Genomic DNA, 24,381 nt, shown 5'->3' with positions numbered 1-24,381 from the left:
AATACTGAGGATGGATGAACACAGAAATTTGATGCATTTATAAAGTATCTAACATTTTTGCAAGTTGAAGCCATAGAGTATGGTACTAGTTTCAGGCTATGCTATACGTAAATTCTAGAAAATGAAGTGACCAATTTAAATACATACCAATAGTCAATTTTCTTCTGACAATTGCTACAGTATTGTGGCATCACAGGAATCAGATCAAGAACCCAGCTGCCAACACCATGTTTATCAGATTTAAAAATTTTTCTTACCAGTTTTACTGTTTGTACTTATCCAGTGAATTACAAGAGTTTAGAGACAAACCCCAACATGAAGTTTAAGTACTCTTAGACTGACCATTTTTATAAGYTTATTTTATTTCTTTGCTGTACAAAAGCAGAAATGCGATTCATCTCAATAAATCTACATCAACAACTACCTAGACTTGATACAGATATATACAAAAAAGCCCGCTTATTTACTTCAGTTTTGATACCATAGTTCACGCAGAGCTGGATGCAAACAATGCAAACAGCATCTACACAGTGTAAGGCAGAACTTCCATGATATTTACATCTTGTTCCTTACATTGAAGATTTCTAATATACCAGGTCCTTGTTACATGTGTATTTGACAATTCTGTTTAATAGCAGTGCAGCTTCAGAACTGAAAAGTGCATTTCTTTATTATATACATTCTTATAAGGATTGTGGATTGTTCAGAAATAGTTTTACAATCTTCATTTTTAAAGTTATTCCTTGTCTATGTTTTCTATCAATTCAAAGTTATTTCATAAGCTAAAAGGGCCATTTTCCCAAAGCACTGTAAATCACATGCAAATATGAAAACAGAACTCCCAAAAGCAACTCTAGGAAATGTCTTCTTTTAACCTGGGAAGATAAGCAGTCCTGTGAAAGCACTCAACCAACCCACTGCTGTTTTAAATTTAAAACATTTTGCAGCATTTCAGGCCAGTAAGTTTGCAGTTCCAAGCAGTTTTGAAAAGCTCTTTAACACAGATATTTACATTCTACATTAGATTTTRAGTTGTAATTCATCTCTCACATCTCAGCTTGCTTTTGGAGATCTCACTCTGAAAGAGAAGTGAAAAAGGAAAAAAATACTTCCTGAAAGGCAGTAATTTTTTTGAGTAAGTACTGCACTGACACATGCACTGTACCTGCTTCTAATATAAAATATCTAGAACAATTTCGTAAAGCTTACTCCTCTCTATGGTTTAAATACTAAAACAAAGCACACAAGAAAGTCAGTGTGTTACTCATTCTGTTAATTACATTATTCAAAGAGTTCAGTTTTGCACATCAGTATACTGCTTATCACCCATGATATATTTATCTAAGATGGAAAAACTGAAATAAGTTTGATAAGTATTGATGAAAACATCAATAAGTTGATATCAGTAAGAGTTCAGTTTATCTATTCAGTAAGAGTTTGACTGATACTTAAAAAAAGAAAAAGAAAAAAAAAAAGGAGTTCTGCAGAAGCAGGGGCAAAGAAGAGACTGTTTTCAGTTGTTCTGCTCTAGCTATGCAACAATGCTGAAGCAAATCCAGTCATTCCAAATTATGGTATTAGTATTTTACATTCCCCTAAATCATCTTTAAGGAAAGATATTTGTTATTCTTACATAGTACATTTAAGAATCTGTCAAGCTAACAAAACACAGATAATCTACATTTCCAAGACAACTGTAGCAAATCTTGAATTCTCTGATGGTCACATTTTCTCATTCTGAATTCTGATCCATAAATGTTTTGCAAAGAGTCACGCTAAGAATGTTAAAAGTCATTCYTCTTATGACTTATTTGGGTTAGCAGAAGAAAAAAAATTATGAAATTTATGAAGCAAATGAATCAAAACAACAGCACCAAAAAGTCATTCCACAAGCAATGTAAGAGTTTAATCTTGGCTTTTTTTAAGCCAACTCTTCCCCTCAACGATTAAGTTACATTACTAAAAATAAATCATCTTTTGTGTTCTGAGCTACTGTAATTCCTGCCATGTTTATTTTAAAAACACAATATCCTGCAACACTGGGGCTCTGACTGACAAAATTCCAACTAATCATGTTTCAGGAGCTTAAAATACGGTCTCCCCTTCTGCCTACCCTCYTTTAGCCAGGACAATCAATGAGTGAAAGCAGTACACCCTCTTATATAAAACAGAATCTTTGCTCTTGTGACAGCTAGTATTTAGCTGAGCTGCTGGACTCTGCATTGAAGCAGCTGAGAACTCACACACTCGGTTCCATTAGCAGAGTGCAACAGAGCAGTCAGAGCTGACAGGAAACCAGCAACCAGCAGGGGAAGGAAGGGGGTCAGGGAACAAGAGTGGCTTGTTATGGATACACGCATCTAATCTCTTGGCCTGCTGCTCTTGTGAGATAACGCAACACCATAAACTTCCATTTGAGGCACTTCCTATACTCCCACACAGCTTAAGTCACTTCAACCACGCTCAGAAGATAAAGTTGAAAACTGTACAAGTATAATCAGAATAGTATGATACACATTTTTAAATATCACAGGCATTTAAAAAAGTTACACAGGGATAAATAAGTAAATAGATGTTACCTTCATCAGGAGGTACTGATGGCTTAGTTTCAGAAGTCACAGTATCCATATCTTCAAAAGTTTTGGCATCTGGCTTATCTTGTTCCACTTCACATAAATAGACATCAATAGGTCCTTTTGTACTCTTTATATGTACTTCTATGCTATCCTATAAAACAAGGACTTGCATATAAACAAAAGAAAAAAATCTTACAAATTAGTTACCTATTTTTGCTGCAGTCCACACCTCCACATACACACACACACACAAAATAATAATAATAAAAATATCTATCTCGACATAATCTACTAATGTGCCAATTTTTTTATTTTGGCTACAGTATTGTGTGTGTCCTACTCCAGTATTATAGTGACAACTGCATATTCATTAAACAATGAGAATGTACTTATTTGTTGTTAGATCATTACCAAATTATGCTTATTTAATTACCTTGCTTGGTTAGATTTACAATCGCATATACATTTTAGTATACAAATGTTAACAGAACTTTGGAAGTTTCATTATCCACATAACTATCAAACATATTCTGACCCTGGAAATACTTACATAATGCTTACTACAGGAATTCCATTATCTCTAGCAAAATCAAACAACTCAGATATGCTTATCTTTTAATAATGCAGGTAAATAAAAAATCCCCATAGTCTAAAAATAAGCTGCTTAGACTATTAGACCTATTGCATTGTTCAGTGAAACACAAGAAAAATGGAAGAACCAATATTTGCTATACATGACAAAAACTGRAAGCCAATTACTGATTGCTGTTGCAAGGTCAGATTCCAGTGCTTTTGCTCATTTAGGACAGAAACRTATAAGACTTACTTCTTTAGGAGCTGGTACTTCCAATTTTGTTTCTTCTGGAGCTTTGATTGCAATAACAATCTGTTCTTGAAATGCCTGAATGCTATGGATATCTTGATATGTCACATAAGCTAGTGTGTACATTGGTCAAGGATTCTGTAAAGTGATTTGCTAATGGGCAGAAGCAAAGAGTATAATGCTAACTTATATTGAAGCAGAAGACCTACTTAAGAAAAGCAGTAAATAGTTCAGGAGGTTGCTTAGTATTAGGCTTTACAATATTAAGTAGTAGTTGACTGAACAGGAGAATTCCCTCCTYCCCCTCCCCCCCAATTAAGAAGGGGTAAAAAAACCTTAAAAGACTGAGACATTCAATGTTACAAAAAAAACTGACAATGCTAATATCGTACTGAAATTATTAAAAGGAAATCTCTTTTCTATTATCCCATCTGCAGGATAAGACTACATTGGAATTTTTCCGACACAGAGAAGAGTAACCACCCTTCAAGGTTCATGTTAGTAAGTCACTGGGACTCCATCTTGGGTCCTCTTTCTCATCTAACTTATCAACTCAATCTCACTGGTAGGCCAAGGTCTGTCCTGAGACATTATTCTATAACAGAGAGAACAAGGCGATAGTCAGAGTACTGAGACAATTRCTTCATCTCCATTTTATTTTCTTCCTCTTCATTACTGTTCCAAATGACTTTTTATCTCAATATAACCCACCTCCTTACCCTCTCTGCCACTGAGGTACTCTGCTTTCCTTTCCACGGCAAAGTGGCAAAGGAAAAGTACGAAAATAGAAAAGCTCCAGTTCTTCCCACTTCACCTCCTCTCAAAATTCTTCAGTGGAAAGGTCATTCAAGCAGCAGTCCCCTGGAAATGCTCTAGACTGCACATGATTCTGCAAAGAGGGTACATGTCTAATACATATTAATAAGGAACCCAGCAAGTTCCCTGTACACATTATCAAGTATTACTGCACAACTGCGGTATCTGCCTAAAGCTATTCCTAGATACTTGAGTTCTAGTAACCAAAATTACATGTTAGATTTTAAGTGGTGTAAAAGAGCTGAAAGGATATTTTGCATTTTCTTTGTCATCTGTTAGTTCAAATAACTGATGAGCACAATCCTTGATTAATTCATCCAGAGCTTCTTCCATGGCTGACAAGTCAGAAAGTTCATCTCTAAGCTTTTGCTGCTCTGGTGCCTTTCCGACAACTTGATCAAGATCAGAACCTCTAAAAGAATGAAAGTTGTCTAGTATGTTTACATAAATAAGAGCCTGTTCGTTGAATACAGAAAGTGTACTAACAGGAATCAACAAGGAATTCTGGCATGCTTTACTCAGCTGAAATATATTTCATTATTTTTTTTTTGTAATTCACTCAATAATCATAAATATAGGATGTGTCCTTAGACTGTCTGAATTACAATAGAATTTAAGACAGTTTCCTTTATCAAAGGTAATTAAATATGCTTAAAAATACTCTGAGCTCCAAACCATAAACATTACTTGGCACTGCTGGTTTTTACTGTTTCAGAAAGTAAAAGTTTCAAAGCCAACTCACACCCACTGGATAAGGTTCTTAGATCTCTTCTGAATTAAGTGGATTCCATCCAACACATTGGTGATGTCATATACTCTTCGTTTTCGTACCCCAAGAGTTGTTGCTACCTCATTTAAATCAAGGACACCATCTGGAGCTGTTTTGACAAGATCCATGAATTTTCGGGTCAAATAAACCAAGGACGCATCAAATCGAGGCTTTGTGACTTTCAGAGTCTCTGTAAAGGTTTGATACAATATTTAGTATAAACTAAACAACATTAAGTGGTTCTTAAGAAAATAACACCAGTGAAAATAAGTCTTGAAACACTACAGCTATTCACAACATTGACATTGAGACAGCATCATTTAAAGTCTGTTAATCTGATACAATTATTGTAAACCAATAAACRTGTACCTAAACAGCAATCATGCATCTTCATGCTTTCAAATTTCATGCTAACATGAATATTAGTAGTTATGTATGTTCACTGGGCTTTGTAGACTCAAACTACTTAGTGAATGTTATATGTGCTCAATATGAGCAGTCTCAGAAATAGCAGAAAAGTTATTGGTGAACAGCTTGGTTACTTTTGTTTTAAAGCATTTTGTTTTAAAGCACCAAAAAGACYTGATGCCTACGCACTAGTCAAGGAGTTCTGATGCTAGAGTCAATGCAAGACTGTTAAACCATGCTGTTACTTGTATCTTCTCCTACAAAGCAAACCAGGTATTTTTTTTATCCAACCAAAATGTATCGCTGATCATTGCAGTGTAATGCTTCAAGGGAATTTACGTGTTTGTGTGCACACATGCAAATTTAAGAAAGTTCTCCTAGGAAGCACATTTGACTTCATGATCTTCAACATTTTTCACAGGGTGAGATGTGCACTTTTACTCATAGTATATCACAACTATTCCATTGCTGCAAGCTTGTGGACAGTTTAATATGATTTTACAGATTCRACAAGTCATTAATCAGTTTGACAGATTCTTTTACTGGAAAGAAGCACAGCTAGTGAGAAAAAGACACAAACAAATTTATTTAAGCTTGTATTTACGTTTGTTAATGTCAGCTGAAATATGCTTTTCCAACACAAAGTTCCAGTTTTCTCTAGCTCATATTTTCCTTAAGCTCACTTTCATTATAGAAGGGTGAGGTATAATTGCAGCAGATGGAATGAAAAGAGGAAAACTAAGAATGTGTTGTGTTATCTTAGCAATTTCATTGAGCATGCAGCATTCCTTCTATTCTGTCTTTATTAGATACACAACACTGGTTTACAACACATACTTGACACTGTAAAAAAAAATAAAAAAAAGGATAAAGATTATTCTTGAATTATTTTACATATGCAATGCAGAAACTTACTTCTTACAAACTGTACCTCATCTTCTACATTTAGGTTGATCACTGGTGGCTGCAGAATTAAAAGGATAAAAGGATAACTGATGTTATGAGATTTCATATACATAGGAAGCTTCTCCAGGTGAAACCCCCATCTGAACTGTAGATGCTACAGGGATCACAGCATTGACAACTCAGCAGGTACTACTGTGAAGGAATCTCATTGGATAGAGGAGATACTTGTTAATTCCTGTCAATTTTCAGCTTTAACCTCAACACRTCTTCCTCTCTCTTGGAAAGCAGGAAATACCACCAAAAACTCCCTAATGCTTAGGCAGTGGTCCCAACACAAAGCAGTATCGGTATAAACTCTATAAACATCAGTTTCAGACACTCCCTGCAACAGCTCATGTACTAAAGATACCCAGCTATCACACAGCATCACAGTTACTTTGTACTAGACTTCCAGACTAGCAGAGTTTGCTCTGGTCTTGAAACGGACATGATGATCTCAGTCAACTACTTTCTTATTCCTTTCCCCCTTCCCAATTCAAACAAAAGGAACAGTTTCAAATTCAARTTCAATCTAGTTGGAAGAGTCCTCAGGAGGTCTGTAGTCCACCTTCCTGCTCAAAGCAGGAAGAGCTACTATGTCAGACCAGCTTACTCAGGGCTTTATACAGCTGAATCTTGAAGGCCGCTAAGGACAGAGGCCATACCTCTCTGGGCAACTTCTTCCACTGCTTGTCTATCCTCATAGGGAAAAGTTTCTCCTTATATCAAGTTGGAACCTCTGTCACCTCTTGTTTCAATTCATGCCTGTTTTCCATTATCCTCCCATCATGTACTGCTGCTAAACCTCTGGCTCCATCTTCTCAACAACTTTGTAGCAAGTACTGGAACATTGCTATGGCTTAACAAGCCCAGCTCCCTCAGCTTCCCTCATAGCTCTTGTATCTACATATGTAGTATTTAAAAGAAAATAATCAGTTTGGTCAAGCAAGAATAGCCTTGCTGGCTATTCCCAGTCACCTTGTCCTCCTTCATGTTCCCAGAAATGCCTTCCAGGAGAATTTGCTCAATGGTTTTCAAGAGACTGAAGTACAGCTGACCAACCTGTACCTGATCTCCATGACCTCTTGAAAATGATAGAGAACAAGCTCACAATGGTATCAGCCAGCTCTCTCAGATTCCATTAGACTGGTATGGGTTGAGATTTCTCAAGAAATCTCTGACTTGGTACTTTTCCACTACCAGTAGCTCCTCTTCTCCTTGATCCCTGCCATTAGACACAAGAGTCTAGAGGACCTTGCTTCTGAAGACCCAAGCAAAAAAGCTGAGTACTTCAACCTCATCTGTCYGCTGTCCCTAAATCACTTGCCCCATTCAGCAACAGAACCACATTTTCCTGGTTATACTTTTACTGCTAAAGTAGCAGTAATTTTCTTCTTTATCACCCTTGACATCCCTTGCCAGTTTCAACACTAAATGAGCTGTGGCTTTGCTAGCATTATACCTGTATGTCCAGACAATGTTTTTACTTCTCCTTTGTAGCTTGCCTTTGCTTCCACCTCCTGCAGATCTCTCCCCATGCCTCTCCGGCTCAGGCATACCCATGCCTCTACACATCTGCTTGTCTGGCTGCATAAGATGGGGCATTCCCAGACAGAAGATTCCTGTGCTTGAGTGAAGCTGCCCTTACCAGATCTCCCAGTTCTTGGGCTCCTCTACCCCACAAAGTTCCAGAAAAAAGCCTTCAAAAAAGTATCAGCTACCAGTTCCCTAAATAAGCTGGAGTCTGCTTTCCTCAAGTCTAGTATCTGTACTCAGCTACGTGTCTTCCTCACTACACCCAGCATCCTGAACACCACTATTCAATGGACCCTACAGCCAAGACTGCTACTAATTACCACCTTCCTGCCTTCCTTGTTTACGATAAGCAGATTCAGGACAGCACCACCTCTGGTTGACTGGTCCATCACCTGGCACTATGTTGTGCCCTATGCCCTTTGTTTCTAAAAATCACCATCTCTAGTAGCAAGAAATTTTCAACTACTAATGGGAAAAAAAATCATAGAAAGCTTTTCATGGCATTCAGATGATGCTACCAAATAACATTTAGCCCAACAGTTGAAGTTGATAAAACCAAGCATTATTTAATAAAATGCCACAAAATAGCTATTTGCAATTAGCTATTTGATTACACTGCTAAAAGTTATGCCAGACACTGCATAAAGGTAGATTACGTGAACTTCACAGGCTTTCAGGGAAAAGCAAAACAATGCAGTAGCCTGCAACTGATTTTCAAATACATCTACAACCTAGTTAACTTGACTAACAGGTTATAGTTAACACAGCTAAGAAAAGCATCGCTTTGCACTATGACTAACATTGTAACAGTTTCCTTTCCAATGCAGCCTGCTAGAATGCGATGAGGGAGGGAGGCATCACTAYGCTTTTACGCGCTTCTCAGGCCAGGCACAGCACATCGCCGCCGCTCAGGCGGATCCTGCCCGACAGGTGAGAAAGGACTTCCCGGGATCGCCTTAAAACGCTCAGCGGCGGGAGCGCGGCGTCGCGGCGCCGTCCCGCCCCGGCCCCAGCCGCAGGCAGCGCCTCCCTTCCCCGCCCGCCGCGTCCCTCACTCACACGCAGCGTGTCCGGCTGCAGGGGCCGCAGACGCTCCCACTTGGCGGGGGTGGCCATGTTTGCCCGGCCCCTCCTCCTTCCTCAGGCCGGCCGCGGCCTCGCGCCGAGGGAGGCCTCTCCCGCCCGGAGGTCAGGCGGCGGTGGGAGGGCGCCTAGTGGCCCCGGCGGCGCGGCGGCGAGTCCATGTCCGAAGAAGGCGCCGCCGCCGCCGCGCCTCGGGGGAGGAGGGGGGCGGCAGGGGGTCTCCCCTCCCCCGCCCGCCCCCGCACGGCTGCGCGGGCGCGCGCGCTCGGCTGCCCCCTCGCCACCCCCCTCCCCTCCCGACCCGCTGCGCGGAGAGGGCGCGCGAGCGTCGCGCGCGAACGGTCACGACGACGTCCCCCCCCCGCCCGCCGCCGCCAAAAAGGGCGGCGAGCGGCGACTTCCCTTACCCAGGAGCCCCTGCGGCGCGCGCCCTCGCGGCAGCCCCGCCCACCCGCGCCGCCTTTCCCGCCCTCCGGGGCCTCAACGGCCGCTCGCCTGCTGGGGCGGGGCGGAGGGAGCCGCCGCCGCCGCCGCCGCCGCCGCCGCCGCCGCCGCCGCCATCCCTCCGCTCGGCGGCCGGCGGGGCTGCCGGGGACGCGGTTGCGCTGGGCGCCGGGTGCTCCTCGAGTGTCGCCTGTCTCGGTGCTTCCTGCGCTGCTCTCCCCCTCCCGGAGCAGCRTGAGAGAAGACTTTCTCTCCCGCCTCACCCGTGTCTTTCGAGCGAGGTGTGGTGGCGGCGAGGAGAACTCCCTGCACCACCCCAGGGGGCTAAAAGTCATTAGAACAGGGGAGTTCTCGCTACTTCGGTTATTTGAAAGCGGGATCTTTTGTGTTCCCTCTGTGYGCAATATAAACCAGGAGGAAGTGCCCTGCCCAGGCACCTTCATGTAAATATGTGTGACAATAGTGTTGCGTGCCAGGCCAGAGAGCKATATGTGACACCCGTCAGGGAGATCAGGATCCCGTGTGCATACTGAAAATAACTTAATTACAAGTAGTGAATGGGGGGAGAGCTGAGTATGTTTCTCAAGAGCCAGAGAGGAGCCAACAGCTGGAGCTTGCCTCAACCAAGCCTCTCCATTTTCCTCTCAAGAGGAGGGAGGTCTCAAATCCCTTCCCAAATACCCATGTCCGTGGCTGCTTCTGTCCTTTTGTCTGGACTTTTGATATCCTTTGTCAGGCTTTTCTTTGCTCTTCCCTTGATCATTTGTCTGCATCATTTATTAGCTAACCTCTGCTTGTGAGGTGAAAAGGCTTCTGTAAAACGTGTAACTGTTAAACTGTTTAATTTGCTGACTGATGGCTGTTTATGCCAGTTAACATCCTCTACCATACGGTACAATAGGTGCTCTGTCACAGAGTTATTTTGCATGAAAACAAAACCACTCTGAATTGTTTTGCTTCCTGCACTTCAGGTGGAAATTCAAGTCACTCCCTCCCACAGGGGAGAGCACCCTCAGGGCAGGTGCTTTGCAGAAATGTGAATTTCACAGGACATTTTGTGAAACTACTAGTTTAGTATGAGGAAGTCCAAGGCATGATGGGCTTGATTCATCTTCTAATGTAGTTCTGACTGCTTAGGTCAAAACTGTGTTATCTTGATAAAATGTTGAATCCATTTCCATTTACTAGCTCTTTCTTATCGCTGCAGGTTAGACATTCCTTTGGAGTAGTGTCTGACACCACTGATGATACATGGGATCTCTTGATAGAGGATGGACTTTTATGCATAGCAACTCATTTTTAATTAATGACTTGTGTAACAATAATTGTCCTTGTAGAGAAGTACAGAACTGAGGTAGGTTGTTCTTGTGTTCTGATCARTTTATAACAAAAAAAGGGAAAAAAGTATGTTGTAACTCCTCGAAAGTATGATTTCTATGTATCAGGAGACACGAAGGCTTGAGCTGAAGATGCTAATGTTGCTTGTCTGTATTCTCAGGAGATCTGAGACTAGTGCAAATGCAAAAGGTTCTCCATGGAAGCAACAACATCACTGTGAAATAAAATGCTAGCGTGACATTCCTGGTTCATACTCTTTTTTTATTAACATTATGATTCTTGCTATCTACTTTAAGGGGATCTATATTCCTACAAGGAATCAGAATGTGACCCTCTCTGTCATATTGTTGATTGGAAGACATATCTTACATTTGTTATAACAGGTTGTATAAACCCTGTTATAACGATAAAGCAGTTTTTTCCAGCTGGAACAGCAAAATGATTCGGAATAGATGTCTCGGACCACTTTATTTTGCAGGTTATGTAATAAATGTGCCATGCAGCATAAAAATCCTTGCATACAATTTTGATGATTGTTGGATAGACTGCTATAATTTGAGGATTAGGACACACATACCATGTACCCATGGTACCCATGTACCATTTTAACCCATGTGAAAAATGTGTTAACATTTACATCTTTTATAAAAGAATATTGTGCTGTTCTTCTAGCCGGTCATAAGATCAAATTATTTTGTTGCTGTGGCTCTCTGTCAATGGGCTTGTGGAAATACATAACTGAGCATAGAAAAGTCACACAGTGATTCAGATTCAGGAAGATTTTTCTGCATTCACATGAAAAAAAATTCTGATTCTTATTTTAAATGAAAATTAGGTTTTGAAGAAACTGATTGGACTGCCATGAATTTCAGCTATGGCATTTTGGTGAACAAAGAGTGTAATTATAGTGCATTACTACTTAATAAAGTTGATAATTAAATCTTTCCCACATTAATTCTTTGGTGAATGCATTTGTGCACGAAAATATAAACTATACCCCACTTACTGTTCTCTTAYTGCGTATGAAAATAGCTGTTCAGCTTTGTGATATTTCCTGCATTAACTGTACTAGACACGATTCTTGAAGTGAAAGCTTTGGTTAATTATCAGTTTGAAGTTGCTTACCTCATTGAATTGACTCTAGATTTGCCACCAGGGGGCACTAATTCCATTTCCCAAGTCTAATCTGTTAAAACTAGTGTATTTAAGAACAGTGGTTTCACTAAACTTTTGAAGGGCTATATGTAAAAGTTAAAATAGAATTTGCTTAAAAAAACTTCACTAGTATAATTTAATGCCATTTAGGTTAATAAAATGAATCTTGTATTTTACTTGCCATTCTCATGTATGTGGTTTGTACTTCCACTTTGAACAGCTGGAATTAGACCATTTTGTATAACGTTTTTAGTGGTGAACCTAGTACTGCATGGTTTAGGTTTCATGCAGAGTGGATTTTTTTTGTATATTTTATGTTTCTACTCTGATGTTTTAAAATTTGTTTGGAATGCCATTGCTTTCACATTAGTCTTTTATTGTTTCATTACAGTAGTTTCCTATTAGTGTTTATTAGCCTATAAACATAATCCTAAATTTGGGAATTATATCACCTGACAGATACCTTTATATCCTCATTTGGTATGTATTTATCTTAGTTATATGCGTAGAAGTTATAACATACTATAGTTAAAACCAAGACCTTATTCTGTAAGAAAATATACYGACTTAAGAGAGATTCTGTATTAAATGCAATCTTATATTTAGTGATGATAATCTTGCAAATGAATCTTCCAGAAGGTACATATGTACTGTTGTAAAGATGAGCCAGGGAAAAATCTTCCTCCAAAGGTGCAAAAGTTGAAAATCATGGAAGACAGAAATGCTTGTAAGTATTTGTTTAAAATACATATTTTTGTATATTAGGGTGCTTGTTTCTGAAAGCTTCTTAGCTTTCCTGAAATCCTAGAAAATATCCTCACTACTGCATAATGATTAGGCATCAAGATATGAAACATTATTATGATTTTTTTTTAATTCTGTGGAATGTAATGATTTGAATCTATTTCTGGTAATAATGCAGCCTTATTTGATTTGCTTATCTTCACCTGAGAAGAAAAATTGTTCCTGTGTATATGAATGGATGAGTACTCATCCATTAATTTAAGAAATCAAGTCAGTTTCTTTCATTTGTCATGTGAGTATGGGGATGGTTGAGTCAGATCTTTTACAGAGTAGTGCTAAGCAGCATTCTTTTTTCTGTGATACCCTGTGTTGTACACCTGAAATAAAATTAAAAGTCACAGATGTCTATGACATGGTGTGAGACATAGCTCTTTAGGACATGATATTAACCTAAGCCCTTACCTTTTATACCTGTAACCAGGACAAGAAATTAAATAAATGGGAAAAGTACCCTGAAGGGGTCATTATTGTTAAGTAAAGGGCAAGTGCTGCAAATACAATGAACACTTTTGTATTTTATTCAAAAGGTTCTGTGAATGTTATGTGCTTGCTGGGTGCTGAAACTCAGCAATGAGCCATCTCTCATCTGGAAAAAACAGAGACTTTCTAGGCAAAGGTCTTAACAGAACTTGCTGAAATTTTTCATGCTAAGTAGTTTATAAACGCAAATTTTCTATTGCAAGTGGGCTTTATTATATTTCTTGTTGAAGGAGTGCTTCAGAACTGTGGCATGAGACATGGAAGAAGGCTTGATAAACCTAGATGAGGAGAATTGAGGTAGAAAGCTGTCTAATACCAACAGGAGGTGGAGATTCTCAATTCCTTCATTATGGAGAGCTGGGAGAAAGGAAGTGTTCAAATCTGAGTTCTCTCTCTTGAAAGATGCTTCATTTCTGCCAGCTGTTTTGCTGTTAGAGATCAAATCTTGTACACATGATTATTGATTTTTATATTTAGTTTGACAAGGTATATTCCTGTCTTAGATATGACTGTGATGTTGTGGTAATGTTCAAAATTACTGTCCAATAGTTACTCCTAAACATATATCTCCAAGAAAGAAGAGAATTTGCATTTTCTGATATGAGTAGAGGAATGAAATTATGGGAATCAATAAAGGCAACAAAGATTGCCTGCACGGTTACTCAAGTTTATGTAAAAGWCCTTTATTGCTCATGTGGCACTATCTTGTAACATAAATGTGATTCTAGAATATAGAAGATGATTGGGTAGCTATTGGTAAAACAACAAAAGTATTGTAAAGAGTTTTCCATACTAATTAATACTTGACAAGAATTTTAAAAGAATTCACAGTTTTGATTTTCAAGAATCCTCCATAATAAAAATGATACCTCTAGATAGGACAAAACTTTGGGAATTACCAATATGATGTTTACTTTTCTTTTGAATGCAAAACCAGTCTGAGTCATCTGGATAGGCATAGTGCAACTTCTGCTGCATAAAACCATGGAAATACCAAAAAGCTTCCAATAACTGCTTATTGCTATATAGCTGAGAGGTGAATAATGCATTTTGTGCTTGATTGTCTTCAAGGAAGTGGTTAAACTCCATTTCAAATTATGAAAAGGATACTATAATTGAACAGTTTGAACTTTGAAAAGAGATTGTTGTATGCAATTCATAATCTTAAGATTAACTTTAGGAGACACTCTGTTTATTATAATAAATATTTGCTTACAGTCTAGATATTCAGCAGATTTGACATAATGCAGCAGAATGTTACGGTGAGTCACTATTTGATTTTGAAAGATGACTAAAAGTACGTTCATTTATTAGCCAGAAGAATTTCGAAAATGCATGATATATTTCATTTTGCCAGCTTTAAATGTATAAAAAGGTGGAAGCATGTCCTCATAATAAGATGACTTCTGTGCATCTTATGGCTGAAAGTGTCTTAACAGGTTTTGTAGCTATTTGAACTTTTTTTTTTTTTTTTTTTTTTTTTTTTTTTTTTTTTTGCTTTAGGTGAAGATTGTCCCATTGCAATTTTTATGCTATTTTACATGAGTAATCTCGTGTGTGTGCTGAGGCCTATGATAAAGCACATTAATTGAAGGCAGAGTTGGATCTGGGTGAACATACTATAGCCTAATAGAGGTAAATGTTTAAGTTTGCCACTGCCATCCTCTGCCTGTTTTTCACTCTGCTTATTACCAATGAGAGCATGAGATGACAGAGAAGTGGGAGCAAAGTGTTGGGAGACCTCCTCTGTGCTGAGGGGAATGTAGAAGAGACAGAGATTCTGGGAAAGTAGATTCCTTGCTGCTGGCATCCTGTACTGTGCGAGAAAGCTGGAAAAGCAGAAAATCAGAATTAGTAAGATTGGAAAGGACCTCTGGAGATCATCTAGTCCAACCTCCCTGCTCAGCAGGGTCACCTACAGCATGGTAGACAGGGTTGCATCCAGRCAGGCCTTGAACATCTCCAGAGAAGGAGATTCCACCACCTCTCTGGACAACCTGTGCCAGTGCTCCATCACTCTCACAGGGAAGAAATTCCCCCTCACGTTCAGGCAGAACTTCCTGTGCTTCAATTTCTGCCCCTTACCTCTTGTCCTGTCACATGGGACAATTGAGAAGAGTTTGTCCCCGTCCCCTTGACACCCTCCCTTCAGGTACTTGTACGCATTGATAAGATCCCCCCTCAGGCTTCTCTTCCCCAGGCTRAACAGGCCCAGCTCTCACAGCCGTTCCTCMTAGGGCAGGTGCTCCAGCCCTCCGATCATCTTTGTAGTCCTACGCTGGACTCTCTCCAGTAGCTCCCTGTCTCTCTTGTCCCGGGGAGCCCAGAACTGGACACAGGACTCGAGATGAGGCCTCCCCAGGGCTGAGTAGAGGGGCAGGATCACCTCCCTCGACCTGCTGGCAACACTCTTCCTAATGCACCCCAGGAGACCATTGGCTTTCTTGGCCACAAGGGCACATTGCTGGCTCATAGTCAACCTGTCATCCACGAGCACTCCTAGGTCCTTCTCTGCAGAGCTGCTCTCCACAAGGTCAGCCCCCTAGCTTGTCCTCGTGCCTAGGGTTATGTTCCCCTAGATGCAGGGAAATACTGAGAAAACCCTCAGAATGGTTTCTGTGTCACAGAGTCACAGAATCACAGAATGGTTGAGGTTGGAAGGGACCTCTGGAGATCATCTAGTCCAACCTCCCTGCTCAACCAGGGTCACCTAGAGCATGTTAGACAGGATCACATCCAGGCAAGTTTTGAATATCTCCAGAGAAGGAGACTCCACAACCTCTCTGGGCAGCCTGTTCCAGGGCTCTGTCACTCTTACAGTAAAGAACTTCTTCCTCGTGTTCAGACAGAACTTCCTGTGTTTCAGTTCGTGCCCATTGCCTCTTGTCCTGTTGCTGGGCACCACTGAAAASAGTCTGGCCCCATCCCGTTGACACCTTCCCTTGAGGTATTTGTAGACATTGATAAGATCCCCTCTCAGTCTTCTCCAGACTAAACAGGCCCAGCTCTCACAGCCTTTCCTGATAGGGGAGATGCTGCAGCCCTCGGATCATATGGAGGCATCCGTGTTCTAACCACCCATGCTGTGCATMGCCAAACCCAGTGCTGCCATGTTCTGCCATGTTACCCGTTTTTGGGTAACATCCTTCAGGTACAGGTTCTACTCCTCCAGCAAGGTTAGACCACCTCCATCCCCAGATCGAGCAGACTTTTCTGGCCCTCTGTCMTTCTTTTCCTCCTGCTTTGCCACCATAAACAAACAGAATATAGTTATCATCAGTAATAAGAAAAAAATTTGTGGGATGGCAAAATTAAGGTTTGTCTACAGTGTTGAAAAACCTTGAGTGGGTTCTGATTGAGAAAAAAATTTGTGGGATGGCAAAATTAAGGTTTGTCTACAGTGCTGAAAAATCTTGAGTGGGTTCTGATTGAAAGGTAAATTCTTACAAATAGTAGTATATTATTTGATTGTAAATGTCACTTTTTTTTTTCCTAAAGACACACTCTAGCAAAGCAAGGAAAAGCTGTAGAGATAACTTCACATTTTTAATGCAGCAAATTAAATTACCATAATCCTATTCTCTTATTTTTCTGAAAATTTTGGCCCATAGACTTTTCTTTATCTCTTTTCTAGGATAGTTTTTTCCCCATTACTCATCTGGAATAACGCTTATTACATGGCATGAAATTTCATGTCATTTCATTACATTACATGTTATTTCTCTCATTTCTCTTAAAAAAACAAAGAAMAAAAAACAAAAAAACAAGTCCTTCTGTTTTCTGGCTGTAATTCTAGATCTAACAAAGATGATGTCTCTCTTTACAAGTTTGTCTTGGCTTTTGTATTCTGACATGTGTCTTTGGACTTGACCCCGGGACAGGTACAGTAATTTCTATTAATTTTAGCCATCATCTTGCTGAGATGAGCCACACATCTTAGATGCACTTATAGTTACTACAGTAACCTCTACCCAGGAATAATCAGGCATGCATGTCACTTGACTAAAATGCAGGTCAGTGCATTAAGTTTTGGCCACCTTTAGCCACATGCATGAGAATGCCTGTGTTTTGGCCATGTGATAAGCATGTCGTGTTACTGAAAATGCTTATGACACCTTAATTTTAACAGTTTCATAATAAAATATTGTGGGGATTTTTATTCCTGCTTTTGTTTCTCTTGAAGGGATTGGATGCATATCCATCATGCACTAGGAAAAAAGCTTTCTTGGTCATGTAATGAGTGCTATTCTAGATGAGTAGTGGGAAGGAACAATGTGTCCTAGAAGAAGGAAAAGAAAAGGCTATAGACCATAATAATTGCCCTGATAGGCTAGATTCAGCTGGTGGACTATATAATGAGCACCTGGGATTCAGGTAATTAAATGTACTGATTTTGAAGGAGGAAGTTTAGGAGTTCATTCAATATCTACACATAAAAATGGGCAGGATTTCTTCCCTCTGTAGATTAGAACTTGAACATTTTAGATAGCTGTTAGGCCTGTAGCATGACTTCTGTAAAGGTGTTAAAGATGGCTTAAATTCTAGGAATTCAGTGTCAGGAAAGTGATGATTACGTGGTTAATTCTATCAGTTAGTGAGAATCTGGTAGTCACTTTAATTTATAGTTTGTGAATATGTTCAGTAGTAATTCTAGAATCCACAATGCAGATCATTTTTATTTCTAGTACATATTTATGTATAATGTGATTGCATTCTCATTCTTGTGGCTATCTAAATATATCACTATTGACAGAAACACATCCTCAGCTACTGTGTCTGTGAGAATATATTGGATATTTAGTATTTGCCTTTCAAATGTTATTGCTTATATAATTTATATTACCTTAGGTAATGTTTGTAACACGAATGATATAAAATCTTCTCACTAGTTTATTAGGAGGCTTAAGAAGGTAGGAGGCCAAGTCAGGTACAAATTAGAAAATAGGTGACAAACACCTAAATGATTACTTATGATCAATAATGCAAAACAAATAGTTTTATATAAGACAATGGGTTTGGGCAGATTTGCCTTTTGTTTGAACACTTTAAACACTGAGTTTCTGCAAACTTTTAGAAAAAGCTTCTGCATATTTTACATAAAATAAGAGAACACTGAGGCTTAGTGATTATAGCTGGAGTAAAATATATGCTAAAATTTATGCTTCAGCTGAAATGGTCAAGCTCCTGGCTGGTGCTGGAAGTGTAAAGTAGGCACTTAACTCTATTCATATACAGAATGAGTCTTCTGGATTAGTTCAGAATTTCATGGCTGCCATGACAACCCCTGGRCTATTCTACTGATCTGTATGCTCTGCTCAGAAACCTAGGCTTCTACCAAAAATATGATTCTGCTGTTTAAATTGTGCAGGTCATCACTGTCTTTTGCTACTGCAGTTCAGAGTGTAGCTGTTCTAATGAAGATAAGAACTTGTTTTGATGGCCTGTCATTGGAAGGTGAGAGGAACAGTCAACCTTGAGGGAAAATACTATTTGATTTAATAATTTAATTCTGTTAAGGACTTGGATACTTTTTATCTGGCATGCYTTCAGTACCATTTTCTTTACATCTTTGCAGTGGTTTGTGATTTATGTATGATCAATGAATAAACAATGGAGTCTGTTAGAGTGTCTGTGGTAGAAGTCTTGTGCTGAACATGGCTGATGAAAAACATACGGTTATTTAAAGACTGCATGCTGTGGCTGTATCAATATAATAAATAAATCTTTGCTGTGATTGTATCTTGAAAGTTTCATGCAGCGTATTGTTTTAAAATGTTTAGCATCTTTATAAAACACAGTTGACTTGAACTTGAAATTGATGTTTTAGGTGAAGATTTTTCATCTCACTTTACCAATAAAATTGTTAGAAATGTGCTATTAAAAGGACACAAGATTGTCTGCAAAAAACTTTGCTTCATAAGTAGCAAAGTATATTGTTTGTATTCTGTCCATGACAATGAACATTAGCAATAGCCATCTTAGGAAATAATTTAAGAAGTGGAAGAGATATAGAATATCCTTTGGAATACAGTTTAGAGAATTCCTATACCAACAGACTTCCTGTATCTGGACTATCTATTGAGGGACTAATCTCCATGTGTTATTTTAGTTTATTTTTAAATCTATTGATAATTTTGGCTGCTATTATATTTTACAGCAGTGAGTTCCACAATTTAATTTTAAATTATTTGAAGAAACTAGTTAATTTTGTTTCARATATGCTTCCTGATCATCTCATTGAATGCTCTGTAATTCTTGTGTTATAAGAAATAACTGGAAATGATTTTTAATTTACTTTCTYCATATTATTTGTAACTTTATGTATATTTAGTATGTCAGCTCAGTTGCCTCTTTTCTAGTCTAAAGACTCCTAGTCTATTTAATACAGTTTGTAGGGAAGTTATTTCAAGTTTGTAGACACCCTTCTCTGTTGTTTTTCTGTTCTTCTATATCCTTTTCAAATGGAGTGGCCATTTGAAAGAAGCTAGCACCGAATGAAGTAAAGACTGTGCATGCTCATTCATTTCAAATTGATCACAAGTTTCAATAAGACTGATGAATAGATTGTATTAATATAGTAGATGTTACTGTTGTGCTGAAGGTCTCTTTCTTCTGTTTGTGGGATGATCCAGAGAACATGAGCAGTTGCTCCTCTGCCCTRTGGACTGCTTTCTGCCACCCATACATAGATGGGTCATGCCTGCTGTTTGCCCTATGAGGCCACTGACAAGGAGAAAATGTGGATTAAGATATGTTAAGTTTGATAACTTTTATTATGAAGTTRCTGTACATTCAGTTACTACACATTTATTGTGTCTGACCTTGGCCTTGTAGTAGCTAACTTGCTGCTTAATTTTAGGTACCCAATAAAACAAACTTCATAAAGTAAGTGCCTGATACATCCTGATACATCAACGGAGAAGAGCATCAGGTGCCTCTCAAGGCCTCCAGAGGGAGATCCTGTCCACTTCATGTAAGGGTTTTTTCCTAAGCAGTTAAGATCTTTTAGAAGTCTTCAAGATCACCTACTTCTCCTCATAGTCTTGGTAACAAACATGGGCACTTTAGAAGGAGCAGTTCATTAGGTGTCTAAAATTAGATCCTTAGGGAGAACATAGTGGCTAGCAACACTTATCTTTTATTTGATTTTTGTAAACCACTTACTRTTTACCTGAAGGAGTTACCAGTCATAAGAATGACTGAGAATGAAAAAAGACCACTGAAGCACATATATCATCCAATGTGAAAAGTTGGAGGACACAGCTATGGTTTTCTTGACCTCAAAGGCTGTTATTTCATAGCTTGTAAACTTTTTAAAAAATATCAGTAGTAACTTTTTCACCTTCATTAGCTATTGCGTCATCAGATTATACTGATATTTAAGTCTGGTCATGCAGGGGAAAAGTTTAGAAGCTTCTTTAAGAAAAGTTCTTTAGAATAAAGATAGAAAGGTAAGCAAAAAGCATCAAAAACAGGTAAACTGGACTTGGGAGGTAACAAGCTATCCAGGGCTTTTTTCTTTAATCTGTACAGAATTTTAAAACTAATTTCCAAATGGCAGGTTTTGGCTGTTGTAACTTTTCATACTTTTTCATAGACTTTTTTCATACCCACAAATAAAATAGCAAAAGTTTCCAGTTATGTAAGACACTTCCTCTTTTTCTTCATATTCCTGGTATTTACATMTATTTTATAACTCTTTTACCTCCAAGGGCTGCTGAAATTGTCCGTGCTTTAGACCCTAGAGCCAAATAAGGCATGTGTAGTTGGGAAGATACCATATTCAGTGGGAAGCAGGGGTGAGGATGTATGAGACTAGAGAGGAAAAGGCAGAGGGGAGGGCAAAGGGTTTGTATTCTTGACCTTAGGTAGCTAATGCTGAGAGGTAGCGTATTGTATTGAAGCACAGATAGAAGTAGAGTTTGTGGATGGGAAGGAGGGAGCAAGGAGGAGGGAGGAGGAAGCTGGGCCAGTGAGGGGGGAGGAGGAGAGAGCAGCATCTCTATCTTTCTTTGCAGACCACGCTGCTAAACAGCAAGGGGAGGCTCATGCTTCCCTAATATCCATCACTCCCTGCTTCCAACGTGGTCGCAGACAGAGCAACAAAGAGGGTCTCAGAGGTAAGATCGTGCAACTTGCAAAGCTGTAGCATTTGCCAAAATAAGGGGAAGCAGCAGCAAGAATACAGAGAAATGATTTAAGCACCTGGGAGTGTTTGGTGGTGGTGGGGGATAACTGGAACACCCAGGTCCCTAGAAGGATAGGGAAGTCTTACTCTATTCCTATAGCAGCAGCAGGAGGAATAGGGGAAGAGGGGAGAGAAGAGATCAGGTCTGAGGGGATGAGGATACCAGCCAGCAATATCCAGCAGTGGGCAGTTTGTGTCCCAACTGCTTGTGTAGGAAAAGGAGGGAGTAGGATAGTAGAACTATGAGAGCAAATACTCTGATACCTGGAACAAATGGCTAAATAAAGCTTAACAAAATATTTGAACGAACAGTTTATTTACCAAAAATGTAGTTTTGGGGTAAAAAAACCCCAATTTGTTAATTTATGCAGATTAGAAGAAAAAAATTAAAGGGAAGGCTAAAGTCTACATATTTTGTTCTGACTTTTTRTGTTAAATTTGAATTTTTCATTTTAGGACAATGTTTCATTTTAGAAATTTAATACCATCAAGAGAAATAAACATTTGAATAAAGGTTTTCTTTTGAGTCAAACAGGTATGGTGTTTGACAGTTATTGTAACAAAATATTTGTGATACCAAAACAAAATATGCTGTCCAGTCTGAGAAATTGTCTGCTTTTTAATTTCATCAAAAAAAAAAACCCAAAACATTCTGAGCTGACGTGAAGTAAAATTTATGATTATTTTTGATTCATCTAGTCAGCCTAAAAAGTTGGCTATCTGGGCAGTTATAAAGTGATCTTAGTTACTTACAGTTGCTGATACTGGTAGCTTAGATGAAGTAGAAAGTATAGCATCTATATATTGGAGAATTTGATGCTTTCCCTTTGCATATGCTTTCTCTCATTTATGTTACTTCTTGATATGTAAGCTATCAGATTTTTAATTTAACACCTTATAGATCCTTCTGAAARTGATTAATACTGGCAATAATGACAGGGTAGTTAAACATACTGAGCAACTACAAAGAAAATTAAGAGTCTTATCCATCTTACAAGATTCTTAAGGATTTAATTTCTCCTTTCGCCATGAAACACTGAAAATCTCAAAAGGTGGCTATCTTGGAATCTTTGTGCTCTCATAGAAGCTTCTGTGTGTTCATCTCCACACAAAGTAACTAGAATAGCTATGGCAAGCTGATTTGATATGTGAGTGAGGAAGGTAGRACCGCTATTCTCTGCTGCCTTGGGGAACTTGGAGATGGTAGACCTAWTTTTAAACTGCTTTTCATCGGGGCATATCCGCTGATATCAGTATACATTGGATCAGTACCAGGTTCTGTACTAGTCTACTTTATTGCCTGTTTTCTCTTACAAAAGAGAGAAGAGCCACTTACTTCATAGCAATGAGGCTTTTATTTCACCAGTTTTTACAATGATAATTGCTCTTTCAGGGCTCAAAAACAAAAACCCCAAACCCCAAACTCCAAAATGAAAATAGTGTCTTTTCCTTCAGCCTACTTCCTTTCCTTGTATATGCAAACAGTTTTTTGTTTTTGTTTTTTTCAATCTWGGTTTGGTTTGCTTACTGCAAAAATGCCAAGAATACATTTGAAACCTTTCTATCTTGTCCCAATGCCTGTCATTTAAGAAAAACTTTTATTTGAGGCTTTAGAATGATCTTATGCTTTTTAAAAAACCCTAAAAACACTATATAGCAGATAGCTTTAAAATTTTTCATTTTTTGTGTCTTCTGCTTAAGAAATTGAATATTTTTCCTGTGGAAAGTTTTATTTATTSTTAACTGTGTTAAAAAAAAACAAAAACCAAAAAACCTACAACATTGTAACAGTAAGGAACTCATGCATACCTACTACAACAAGTGAGTTTCATCTGAAGCTAAAATTCTCTTCTAATTAGACCACATTTAGCAACTGTTATTTTAAAACAATATTCTATGAAATGTATTGTTCTTGCATTTTATGTGGGCTAGATCCAAAGCTTCCTGAAGTCAGGAAGAAGCATTCCATTGACTTCCAATGGCTTTGGATCAGGCCTGTCACGTGAGATTAGCTCCTGACAGAAGATCTTATAAGCAGGGACACAGAATAGAATGATTTAGGGATGGAATTTCACTTATGCCACTAATCATCTTAGCTTTGTGCATCTCTCTTAGATGCTTTTGAACAATGCTTTTGAAGCAATGTTTCATTTATTTTGTGTTAAATATTCCTTTATTTTGTGAGTGTGTAGTTTTGCAGAAATTTTCTTCTAATTTTAGTCTTAGATTTTTCAATAAGATGGTTCAGAATCTTTTAGATGAAATTTCATAACCCTCAATAATGCTATGAATAGTATGTTCAAAATTAAGGAAAGAGTTATTTTCTAGTGTGAAATAGCAAGTTAAAGACAATGGTTTGAYTTCTATTTTCTTTTTAAACTAAAGAGTTTAAAGTTCTGTATCAGAAACTAATGGGTTCAAAAGCTTTTTTCTCTAAAAACACTCCTCCCCCCCCCAAGAAACCAAGAAGAAATTACTGTAAATATGAAAATTGGTAAAGTCTGTTTGACATTTGCAGTTGCTCTGCATTTGCAACTTACACAAACGTAGGCAGTTTAAAAGTAACTATGAGAAAACCTGAACAGTTTTGTATAAAAAACCAAAGCAGGAGCATTTGATAGCACTCCTTAGGTAAGGGCGAAGTTTGATGAGTGAATGGTAAACGTTCATAGATGATCTTGCTAGTAAGTTAAAGTCTGGCAGACTCCTGAACACTCTAGTGATGCTGAGCATAATTATCTTTGGAGAAAAAATTGCTTTTGGTTCTTATTGATTGTGGCTCTTCTGGTGAATACAAAGCCTGTACAGTGAATGATAAGTGATCTGTCAGTCCTTTTTCACCCTCATACAAAATAAAGCATTTTGCTTGCTCTTAGCTAAGATTAGACATAACCATGTATTTGTTTCATGTGAATAAAAGCTACCATGGGAAGGAATAAAAAGCTAGTGTAACCAACAGCAAAAATATATATACAAACACTGTTACTTGCACAAATATGTCAATAYATGCATATAT

General features: G+C 38.6%; 2 protein-coding genes across 4 annotated transcripts in view; one reads left to right on the top strand and one right to left on the bottom strand.

Annotated features, from left to right (window-relative positions):
• Positions 1-338: 338 nt before the first annotated feature.
• E2F6 (E2F transcription factor 6) lies at positions 339-9,358 on the bottom strand. 3 transcript variants are annotated; one of them, XM_085299987.1, is made up of 7 exons: positions 8,933-9,357; positions 6,308-6,356; positions 4,964-5,174; positions 4,469-4,627; positions 3,403-3,517; positions 2,580-2,727; positions 339-1,078 (listed from the first exon to the last, which is right to left on the bottom strand). In XM_085299987.1, the coding sequence occupies exons 1-7, from the start codon at positions 8,987-8,989 to the stop codon at positions 1,074-1,076; spliced, it is 744 nt and encodes a 247-aa protein (XP_085156113.1). In that variant the 5' UTR covers positions 8,990-9,357; the 3' UTR covers positions 339-1,073. The 3 variants fall into 3 exon arrangements, with proteins under 3 accessions (XP_085156113.1, XP_085156112.1, XP_085156115.1); XM_085299986.1 differs by having other exon boundaries at positions 4,958-5,174; positions 8,933-9,354; XM_085299989.1 differs by lacking the exon at positions 339-1,078 and having other exon boundaries at positions 2,635-2,741; positions 4,958-5,174; positions 8,933-9,358.
• Positions 9,359-21,142: 11,784 nt separating this feature from the next.
• The window catches only part of GREB1 (growth regulating estrogen receptor binding 1), a 105,222-nt gene continuing 101,983 nt past the window's right edge, over positions 21,143-24,381 (top strand). The window contains exon 1 of the mRNA XM_085299982.1: positions 21,143-21,297. The gene's annotated coding sequence lies outside the window, so the exon portion shown is untranslated. The remainder of the gene's footprint in view (positions 21,298-24,381) is intronic.

This window comes from Rhea americana, unplaced genomic scaffold (assembly GCF_003343005.1).
Source record: "Rhea americana isolate MKP2758 unplaced genomic scaffold, rheAme1 scaffold_159, whole genome shotgun sequence".
Classification (NCBI taxonomy): domain Eukaryota; kingdom Metazoa; phylum Chordata; class Aves; order Rheiformes; family Rheidae; genus Rhea; species Rhea americana.
Note: the sequence above shows the minus strand (reverse complement) of the source record. Positions and strands in the feature narration are given on the sequence as shown.